Below are 11,684 nucleotides of genomic sequence, written 5' to 3'. Positions count from 1 at the left end.
ATTTGTTGTAAAACCATAGTACTAATACAGGAAAACCAAAACTATGGTAAATTAGTCATTCTGCAAAAAAAAAAAAAAAAAAAGGTTAGACCTAAATTTTTAATTCATCATGGTTAATTTGTGGTACATGAGTAGTTTGTTTTAAAACCATGGTTTCCACCTAAAAACATGCCCTTAAGAAAATAAACCTGTGCAGTAACCATAGTACCTGTACCACAAATCTACCATTTTAATTTTTATTTATTTATTTATTTTTTTTTGGAAGAATTTTATTAGCTGAAATTTCCCGTATTATTACTATGGTTTTACCACAAATATCATGGTTAAAATATGTTTACTGTAGTAAAACCAAGGTCAATTTTTCATTAGGGATGGATAAAGGTATTAAGATGGAACCCAAAATAATTTGTGTTTGATACACATCTTGGTTAGATGCACAAAAATAGAACATGAATTGGACTCCTTGTAAATTTAAAATGAACATTTTTGCAAAATGGGAGAAAATGTCTTTTTTTTTTTTTTTCTTTTTTGGTTGACATTTTTTAACAGCCATCTCCACTAATTAGTCATTGCTTTAATTAATGAGCCACTCTTGAGTGTTGATATTTACATTTATTGTCTATACATTATGTGCTAAATAATATATAATACATATGCAACATAGAAAACAGTTTATTCATAAATATTTCACTTTAGTTAAAATAAGATGGAAATAATACTCAGAAAGCATCGTTTATACTAGGCAATATACGTACACACACACAGATGGAATGCGGTTAATCAAAACTGAACTGCTCAAAACAGACCATCACCGTCTTAGCACTATCCAATCAGATCAAGTCAAATGAGTTTCTGGTGTTTCTATAAGATTGTGATTTCTGTTTCCAAGTTCGTATAGGCCTCCTCATGTAGCTCATAGATCTGGTCCATACATTGGAATGCCATATGGCCTTTCTTACCTGAGAAGCAAACAAGAATAAGTAGAAAACTGACTGAATGACTGAAATGTTTGATTTTTGCACTGTATTTAGGACAGGGATAAATAATGTTTCGATTTTATATATAAGAACTTGAATGATACCCACTGAATAATAATAAAAAACAACAATGGTAACACTTAAGCCGTGCATAAAAAGTATGAATTTCACTGCATTAGATAACAAATTATTCAACCAAGTGGCATTTATTTTAAATTAAATAGCATGAGCACACTCCAAAAAACAAAACAAAACATTTAACATAAAGAAGTGTGTTCAGTATATTCTGTTAAAAATTAAAGGAATAGTTCACCCAAAAATGAAAATTCTCTCATGATTTATTCCCCCTCATGCCATCCCAGGTGTGTATGACTTTCTTTTTTGTTTCCTACAGAACACAAACAAAGATTTTAATAGAATATCTCAGCTCTATTAGTCCATACAATGCAAGTGAATGGTGACCAAAACTTTAAAGCTTCAAAAAGCACATAAAGGCAGCATAAAAGTAATCCATATAACTCCAGTGGTTAAATCCATGTCTCCTGAAGTGATCCAATCAGTTTTAGGTGAGAACAGACCAAAATATAACTTATTTTTCACTGTACATCTTGCCATTCCAGTTTATTGCCACGATCATGATTTCAAGCTCGATTCCACTTCCTAGTGCTTGACGCATATGTAGAGCGCTAAATGGAGCTAGAAAGTGTAATCGAGCTTGAAATCTTGATCACCAAAGAGAACACTGATGCCCAGATTTATAGTGAAAAAGGGGTTATATTTTGGTCTGTTCTCACCCAGAATCAATTGGATCACTTCAGAAGACTAATTAAACCACTGGAGTCGTATGGATTACTTTTATGCTGCCTTTATGTACTTTTTGGAGCTTCAAAGTTTTGGTCACCATTCACTTGCATTGTATGGACCTACAGAGCTTAAATATTCTTCTAAAAATCCTCATTTGTGTTCTGCTGAAGAAAGTAAGTCATACACATCTGGGATGGCATGAAGGTGAGTAAAAGATGAGAGAATTTTATTTTGGGGTGAACTATTTCTTTAAATGTCCAAATATTTTCGGAGCCACTGTAAATTGAGCTATCACATTAGCTAATTTAAACTGACTCAACTGCTATACCAATTATACCAATACAATGTATGTAAAGTTGCCTTAAAGATCCTTTACATTATAAGAACGGCTTGAGTGTCAGTTACCAAAGGACAGTACGGTCTCCCGTGCGGCGTTCCTCAGGTCTTCATCTGCTGAATGCCACAGCTTGGCCACCTGCTCTGCACTCTCTGAGGCCTGAGAGATGCACATCACAAACCACTTCATCTAAAGCAGTGATGTCAAATAATAAAGTATGTACATTTCTGTCATCTTTATTCTCAACAAAAGGTAGTAGGAAAGGACACATTGTTTCCAAAACAGGATGAAAGTGTCAGTACCTCGAGCCAACAGACAAAAGTCAAGGAAAACAGGATGAAATACTCAACAAGATCGATTGTGCTCTTAGGACAAAGGTATTTTGTAAGTCGGGTCGGGGCATAGTCTCATAGTATGAATGTTACTATAACAAAATTTTTGCAAACTCACTTTAACGTGCTGCGTTCTACGTTTTGCTGCAGTTTCCTGGTGAAATAAACACTAGAGGCGCTACAACAACTTTGTGTTTTATTCACTTTCACACAAATCAAGACTACAACACCTGATTATGACTTTATAAACACATTTTTTGTTATGATATCAAAAACAGTTTTACTCGAACGTATCATTGGAAAAATGATACATTTGAATGCTTGTATTACAAACTCGCCTACATTTACACATTTATTCCAATGTGATTAGCTTCCGCGTTAGCTCACCTCATAGAGTGTCGGACTTTGGTCCGCGGTTTAAGCTCAGCGAAACACGTAAGGTGACACGTGATACAAAAGTGTCATACAAACGTCACAAAATTACATGGTTGCTTGAGAAAATGTGCTTTTTAATTTCGCATTTTGTTTTTGGACGCTATCTGTTCAGTTTAGGAGTTGTTTCAGACAGGGGCGGGTTTACGATTTCTGAGGCCCCAAGCAACCGACCAACCCGGGGCCCCATTTAGAAAATTTTTGCTTAAAAAAAATTACATCAAATTGATTTTAAATCATAATTTTAAATTCATCCTATCAGCCGTTGTAGCCAAGTACATTTAAAATGTTTAATGAAATAAAAGTCTAGTTAAATATAATGAATGCATGTTTTCCAGTTTTTCCACAGGTAAAAAAAGCAATATTCACCTACATATATTTTTACATAACACATACTAACCCATCAATTACAGTATTTATTGTTGTCCAGTTTGTCATTAGAACATGATACAGTATTATTATTACTTTGAGGATTTATACATTAGTATTATATTCCTGTCTTATTTACTTTACTTTCACCTGGAGCTTATATTCTAATGCTGCATTGTGTTGTTCACCATGTTGCAAAAGGCTGTATTTTATGTAAGTATTGTAGGCAACATTCGTGACAGTAACAGTAAACATACAAGGCACAGCGGCCCCTCAGCACACTAGAGCAGAAGGAAAAAACATTGCTGTTTATCAAGTGCTGAAACTTTGCTTGGTGCAGAATAATCTGGAATAATGTTAAACATTGTAACAGTCACCTCTTTGCAACCTACCTACACTAAATACATTCTAGATGCAGCGCAACGAATGAACCAGAACGCTGGTGTCTCAACATGTGTTTTTGAAACCTGAAGTTCTTATTAACTTCAAACAGTGTCTAAAAATGTGCCGGTCACTGCGTGAGATACTGAACAAACAGCGAGACGTGGTGCAGCATTCAAGGACGTTCGTTCAGCGCATTTACATAGGAAAACAATGAAAAAATAGAGCAGACGCACACAAAAACACGTTTGGTATGAACGGCCCCTAACTCATCCGTTCACGCTTATCTGAGCGTGTGAGTGAAACAAGTTTGGAAGGCCTATATATTTTTTCATAAATTACAAACCCAAAGTCCTACTGACCTGAACCCAGCAGCTTCTAACATGAACCACTCTGAGAGCGCTGACAACGGAGTGTTTGCACGTGTACCCAGAACGACATGTCACTTCAAGCGGTTTTTGCTGAGCTTTCCTACTGGGGTGGGGGCCCACTCGACATCCGGGGCCCCATGCAATTGTGTGCATGTTTAAAACCGCTATTGGTTTTAGAGTAAGGAGTTCTGTTTTGTCTACCTCTCCTTTTATTTTAGCTCACTATTGGTTAGGTTTAGGTTAAAGTTTTAGGTTAGGGACGTTTACTCATTTAAACCTCCATCTAATATTCACATTATAAACCTCGTCTGATAGCGAAACCATTTCAATCGATTTTGGCGCCCCCTGCTGGACATTTCACTGGGAAACTGCAGCCAAAAGTGTAATAAGGCATGCAATTTCGATTTGCAAAAGTGTTGCCACGGTCAAGTAATAATCATGAGATCAGCCTGGACTTGAGCGATATCTAGAGACTAGAATATCATAGAGACTCATATTACGCTGTACAGAACTTACCTTCAGACATTTGAGAGCCAAACAGGCTTCATGTCGGACTTGTGTGTTGCTGTTCTTCAACAGATCTGTGTAGTGAACCACTGCCTATAAAAACATACATATGACTCGATCACACAGAGAGCTCAGCACATTTTTAGAGATAATTGGTGCTCCATAGGGAAAGACATGTCTACTAATTTTGATTTTTAAATTGATTACTTCTAAAATCTTGAGGGTTCACAAAAAACATACAGTAGTTATGAGAGTTAGGTAGTAGGATAGAGGCTGTTCAAACCAAATCTGTACTTTCCCTAAAAAAAAGTTGGTGTCTCGAGAAGTGCTTTTAATATTTGCTGTTCTTTTTATTCTAACATGGCTTCCAAAAACCGTTCCGTTCCTATGCGAGATACTAAAAAACAGCGAGACATGGATTAATGGTCAATGATGGCCGTCTAGCGCATGTCTACATAAAAAAAACAATGGAAACTTGTACTTTATCTTCTTCTATACCTTTGCCCTGAAAGATTTGGAACGTGAGGCTCTGTTGAGACAGGAAGTGGCTGCCGAGGCCACCTTGTGATTGGCTTCTGTCTGTAATTTTGCCAACAGTTGTAGGGTGTGGTCTGTCGGCTGCAGCTCTGAGATCCGCTTTCCTTTCAGCTTCTTCAGGGCACGTCTCCTCTTGGGACTCTCCAGACAGGCTATCAGATACACTGCAGTAAAGTGTCATAGAAACACAGGGGAGTCTCTTAATGAGATCTGTTGGGAAGGATCCTTTCGGCTGATTGACTGGTTAAAGCCAACTGGGAGAAATCAATAAACTCAGTCAGCTGGTTAAGAAAGAGGAATCTGTAAGTACTGTACATGAAACAAGTTGCTCTGAAGTTTGAATGTGTAATCCTGGTGTGAGTTAGTATCACAGAGTATGTTTTGAAAGTCTGTGTGGTTACCTTCTTTGGAAAGGAGAGAGATGTGCTCTCCAAAGTCAGTTATGCTCCATCTCTTGAGGTAGACTAACAGCTGGAACACAGTGACTCTGTCTGTAGTGCACTGAGTCATTGACACCATCATACAACTGGACTGAACCTGATGCAGCAACTGACCAAACACTACAGGAGAGTTCAAAACAATGACATCAGTTAGCAGCAATAGAAGAGCATATAGATATTTGTCCTTCACAAGTTATAAGGAATGAATAGTTTAGAATAAAAATATTTCTGTACAAGTTTTTGTAGTTCTTAATAAGACATTGAACATTTCTAAAAATAGAAAAGAATAGAATAGAGTGCAAATATTCTTAACAAATTGTAAGATTGAAATTTAGCACTTTGTAAATGAAATTCTGAAGGAACAGCAAAATTGAAAAGAAGAGAATATGGTTACACTTTATTTTAGGGATCAGAAATTAGACAGTAATTAATAACTAATAATTGGACTTGTAAGGGATTAGTTACGGACTTGTTTGGAATTATAAGGTATTTATTAGGCCATTGTTAGTTGATTTCTTACCCTTGCCTAATAGCCCCTTTACATATGTTTTTTCCTAACAATTAACTTATTAGTTACCAATAGCTAGTAAGGTGCAAAATACATCCTTTATAGGTTCTCATTACACTATGTGGATGTGCAATTTATAAGTATAAAAGAAATATAGAAGGCAGAGAATTTTGATGCTTAGTGTAAATAGCATCAAAAAGCATCCTTTTTGCACTAAGGGCAAATAGTGTTAGATGCTATTTTCACCCATATTAATACTACCATACAGTATAGGGGCATCACTGCAGCATGTTTATTGTGTTTATTTAGTGTCCCACAAACACCTTACACCAACCCCTACCCCTAAACCTAACTCTAACCTTCCTTGCTTTGTTGAAATGTATGCATTCTACATGTATTTTATACTTATAAGCCGCACATATCCACAGAGTACTGAGAACCTAAGGATGTATTTTGCATCATACTAGCTATTGATATGTTTTGTTTTTAGCTAAGAAATTCATTGTTATGAAAAAAGCAAATATAAAGGGGCTATAAAGCAAGAATAAGAAATCAGCCAATAAAGGCTTAATAAATACTTTATAATGCCAAACAAGTCCATAACTATTCACTTACAAGTGTAATTATTAGTCATGAATTACTGTCTAATTTCTGATCCCTAAACTAAAGTGTTAACGAGAATATTATTGAATTACCCCTAAATTGTTACAGTGAATTTTAATAGTTTAAGAATACAACTCAGGAACAACAGAATAGAATAGAATAGAATAGAATAGAATAGAACAGAAATATTTTTCACATTGTTTTAAGGAAAGAATAGACTAGAATAGAAATATTCTTAACAAAAAGTTATATTAGTAGTTAATGAATGAAATTCTTAAGGAACAAAAGAATAGAATAGAAATATATTTAACAAATTGTTATAATGAGATTTAGCAAGTTTCTAAAAGAAATTATTAGGGAACAATAACATTGAATTTAATAGAATGTTATAGAAATATCCTTAAATTGTTACACTGAGTTTAAGAATAAAATTCTGGAACAACAGAATAGAATAAGATAAAAATATCCTTTACTAAATGTTCCTGTAAATCAGTAGTCTTTTAATGCACTTCGGAAAGAACAATAGAATAGAATACTGTAGAATAGAATAGAATAGAAATATTTATCCTTTCACAAATTGTTTTAAGAGAAGAACAGATTAGAATAGAAATATTCTTAACAAAATGTTGCATTGTGTTTTAGTAGTTTATGAATGATATTCTTAAGGAATAATAGAATAGAATACAATACAATAGAAATATCTTTAACAAATTGGTAGACTGAGATTTAGCTGTTTGTAACAATACGTTTTTATTGATTAGAAGAGAATTTCATTAAATATCCTTAAATTGTTACATTAAGTTTTAATAGTTTAAGGATAAAATTCTGGAACAACAGAATTGAATAGAATAAAAATATCCATTAAAATGTTTCTTTATATCAGCAGTCTGTTTATGGAAATCTGAAGGAACAACAGAATAGAATAGAATAGAATAGAAAAGAACAGAATAGAATAGAATAGACTTAACAAATTGTTAAAGGTAAAAATAGATTAAAATAGAAATACCCTAACAAACAGTCATACTGAGTTTTAGTAGTTTATGAATTACATTCTTAAGGATCAATAAAATATAATAGAAATATCCCTAAATTGTTTGATTGAGATTTAGCAGTTTTAAATTAGTTGTAATATTTTAAGTATAAAAATTAAGGAACAATATGGAATAGAATAGAACAGAATAGAAAATATCCCTTACAAAATGTTACATAATTTCAGTAGTTTGTGAATGGAATTCTGAAAATAAATAAATAAATAAATTTAAAAAATAAATAAATAATATATATATATATATATATATAATAGTAAAATATGTCATATAATATAATATTATATTATATAATATAACATAAAATAATATAATAAATATTTTCCTTCTCAAATTGTTATGATGGAAGAATAGAACAGAATATAAAAATCCTTAAAGAAATATATTCAGTTTTTGTAGTTTGTAAATGAAATTCTGAAATAATTATTCTATAACATTTACAATGTAATGGAATAGAATGACAATATACTAGTTGTTCAACTGAGATTAAGCAGTTTGTAAATAAAATTCTAAAAGGAACAATAGAAGAGAAGAGAAGAGAAGAGAATATCATAGAAATATCATTAAATTGTTACATTGTGTTTTAGTAGATTGGAAATAGAATTCTGAAGGAACAGCAGAAGAGTATAAAATTGAAACATTCCTTTCAAATTATTACCTTATTTCATTACTTGGTGAATGAAATTAAGAAAGAACAATTGAATAAAAATATAATTTACAAATTAGTAGTCCAAGAATCCAATTCTGAAGGAAAAATAAAATAGAATACAAATAGAATAAAATATTCTTTCAAGAATTGTTTGAAGAATAGAATAGAATAGAATAGAATACAAACCTGCATCTGGCTGTCCAGGCTGTTTGGCTTTGACTTTGTGGATGTAATGTTTGCGCAGTGTCCTGAGAAAGCTATCAGTGGAGCAGCAGAAAAGCGTGTCACTCTCACTGCACTCCTTCCAAAATATCGCAATCCCCTTGGGAGTTCCACACAACACTGAAACACATACACAACACATGACTAATGCATACAGACCGCTTCATATTACCACTGGATACTGTCTGTGACCAGTAACAGTAAAGTGACAGAAACAGCACATATTCTATTGTTAGTCTTAATACAGTTAAGAAAATCTTTTAAACTCTATTATAACCGCTAAAGGTTTTTCATTTTAAAAGTGACCTAGAATAGTATTCCAAGAACACTCTTTAAATCTCTATTATTTGGACCCAAGCTGAGATGTCTTAGCTGCACGTCTACTCGTTCAAAGCCCGGGTCGTTGTCATACTTACGCTCTGTCACTGAAATCTCATCTGTCCTCCTCTGTGACAGAGTGCTGATTTTATCCAGCACATCAACTTGACCTGACAGCTCCTCCATGATGTCTTTGTGCACAAGATCGGAGTTAGAACACTTCAGAGCCTGGGAGGTGAAAAGACATGAGCACTGAATGTTACTCACATTTATGTCTTGTATGAATGCCTACTTTCTAAAAAAAAAAACAGTGGTTTGATATTTTATTATATAATGAAATGGCATCCAGACATTTTTAAATGTTGCTGAAGTGTCCAAAAATTGGGGTCACTCTTTGTGTCTGTAGATATTGATTATTGTCTGATCGATTGGCATTGATTGAAAGTGACAAATGTCTCACCCTCAACAGCACTGTGCAGATGCTGAGGTGGGTTTCTAGAGCTTGATCCAGACTGTAGACCCCTATACTGAGTGATCCCTTCACTGCATTGTCTTCTCTCAGTCTGTTTTGTCCTCTGTTGATGTCTTCTGAGGACGATGAGTTCTTATCCTGAGATAACAGACCTAGGCTTTTGAAGGTGTTCTCATGAAATGAACCATTCCTGAAAAAAATTACAAATGGTACACTCAGTTGCATTTCAATATTTTCTCCCAGTATGCTATATTTCAATATTTATTATTAATAAAAAAAATAAAGAAAATATCAACACAAGACTTGCTATATATTTGCTAAGAGCTGAAATCAACTAAACAATTTCTACAAGCACATTTTTAATTTAAGATATACATGTGCAATATGATATCTTTGCAAAGTACAATGATACCATATGCTATTTAAGTATTAGAATGATAATTACATGTAATATTTGCATATGGATAGACATAGAATGAGTTCACTTAATTTTTATTCACAAGGGGGCGCTTTGAGCCTTCATTTAGCATGATGCAACACAGCAACTAGTTTTTCGTTAGATGCAGTAATTTTGCATGCATGAATACGTCTTATTTATATGGTCAGGGCAAAGGTAATGGTCAGTATCTATTTAATTTACTAATGTATTTGTCATTTTGTAAGTGTGTTTATGTTATAGTAAGAATAACTGTACAGTCAAAGGTTTGCTGGCTTACTCAGTGTGCCTGTGTTGGATGTTGGCCATGCTTGAGATTTCATCCTCATTAAAATCAGTAGAAAGGAAATCGAAACTGCCCAGGACTTCCTCTTCCTCTACTGCTAGTGTTTCACATGAGGGCATCTGAGGAGGCTCAAGATCCTTCTGACATCAGCAAAGATACAAAATGAAAGGGAAGACAGAAGCCATGTTAAAAACCTAGTGAGCTGCCTTGCTATCTATCTATCTATCTATCTATCTATCTATCTATCTATCTATCTATCTATCTATCTATCTATCTGTCTGTCTGTCTGTCTGTCTGTCTGTCTGTCTGTCTGTCTGTCTGTCTGTCTGTCATCCATCCATCTGTCTACCTATCTGTCTGTCTGTCTGTCTGTGTCATCTATCTGTCTATCTATCATCTATATTTAGCTGTCTGAATCTCTCTGTCTGTCATCTATCTGTCTGTCTGTCTATCTGAATCTGTCTGTCTGTCTGTCTGTCTATCTGTCTGTCTGTATCTATCTGTCTGTCTGTCATCATCTGTCTGTCTGTCTATCTGTCTGTCTGTCTGACTGAATCTATCTGTCTGTGTCATCTATCTGTCTGTCTGTCTGAATCTGTCTGTCTGTCTGTCTGTGTCATCCATCTGTCTGTCTATCTGTCTCTCTGTCTGTCTGAATCTATCTGTCTGTCTGTGTCATCTACCTGTATCTATCTATCATCTATATCTATCTGTCTGATTGTATCTGTCTGTCTGTGTCATTTATCTGTTTGTCTGTCTGTGTCATCCATCTGTCTGTCTGTCTGTCTGTCTGTCTATCTATCTATCTATCTATCTATCTATCTATCTATATCTAGCTGTCTGAATCTATCTGTCTGTCTGTGTCATCTATCTGTCTGTCTATCAGAATCTATCTGTCTGTCTGTCTGTGTCATCATCTGTCTGTCTGTCTGTCTATCTGTCTGTCTGTCTGTCTGTCTGAATCTATCTGTCTGTCTGTGTCATCTATCTGTCTGTCTATCAGAATCTATCTGTCTGTCTGTCTGTGTCATCATCTGTCTGTCTGTCTGTCTATCTATCTATCTGTCTGTCTGTCTATCTGAATCTGTCTGTCTGTCTGTCTGTCTGTCTATCTGTCTGTCTGTATCTATCTGTCTGTCTGTCATCATCTGTCTGTCTGTCTGTCTGTCTGTCTGTCTGACTGAATCTATCTGTCTGTGTCATCTATCTGTCTGTCTGTCTGAATCTGTCTGTCTGTCTGTCTGTGTCATCCATCTGTCTGTCTATCTGTCTCTCTGTCTGTCTGAATCTATCTGTCTGTCTGTGTCATCTACCTGTATCTATCTATCATCTATATCTATCTGTCTGATTGTATCTGTCTGTCTGTGTCATTTATCTGTTTGTCTGTCTGTGTCATCCATCTGTCTGTCTGTCTGTCTGTCTATCTATCTATCTATCTATCTATCTATCTATCTATATCTAGCTGTCTGAATCTATCTGTCTGTCTGTGTCATCTATCTGTCTGTCTATCAGAATCTATCTGTCTGTCTGTCTGTGTCATCATCTGTCTGTCTGTCTGTCTATCTGTCTGTCTGTCTGTCTGTCTGTCTGAATCTATCTGTCTGTCTGTGTCATCTATCTGTCTGTCTATCAGAATCTATCTGTCTGTCTGTCTGTG

The 11,684-nt window shown here is 34.7% G+C and overlaps 1 protein-coding gene across 18 annotated transcripts in view; it reads right to left on the bottom strand.

The window, feature by feature from the left end:
- Nucleotides 1-592: 592 nt before the first annotated feature.
- The window catches only part of LOC127448893 (RIPOR family member 3-like), a 241,818-nt gene continuing 230,726 nt past the window's right edge, over nt 593-11,684 (bottom strand). For 15 of the 18 annotated variants that reach the window (XM_051711823.1, XM_051711824.1, XM_051711811.1 and 12 more), the window contains 9 exons: nt 10,022-10,167; nt 9,294-9,495; nt 8,932-9,061; nt 8,480-8,635; nt 5,449-5,607; nt 5,009-5,211; nt 4,520-4,603; nt 2,187-2,277; nt 593-959 (listed from right to left, as the gene is read on the bottom strand). In XM_051711823.1, coding sequence (XP_051567783.1) covers nt 862-959; nt 2,187-2,277; nt 4,520-4,603; nt 5,009-5,211; nt 5,449-5,607; nt 8,480-8,635; nt 8,932-9,061; nt 9,294-9,495; nt 10,022-10,167 — 1,269 coding nt within the window. In that variant the 3' untranslated portion in view covers nt 593-861. Of the gene's footprint in view, nt 960-2,157; nt 2,278-4,519; nt 4,604-5,008; nt 5,302-5,448; nt 5,608-8,479; nt 8,636-8,931; nt 9,062-9,293; nt 9,496-10,021; nt 10,168-11,684 lie in introns of those variants that run through there. The other 3 variants (XM_051711817.1, XM_051711816.1, XM_051711825.1) reach the window with 3 other exon arrangements.

The sequence above is a fragment of the Myxocyprinus asiaticus genome, chromosome 12 (assembly GCF_019703515.2).
Source record: "Myxocyprinus asiaticus isolate MX2 ecotype Aquarium Trade chromosome 12, UBuf_Myxa_2, whole genome shotgun sequence".
NCBI classification, from domain to species: Eukaryota; Metazoa; Chordata; class Actinopteri; order Cypriniformes; family Catostomidae; genus Myxocyprinus; species Myxocyprinus asiaticus.
The sequence above is the reverse complement of the archived record's forward strand: the minus strand, read 5'-3'. Positions and strand labels throughout refer to the sequence as shown.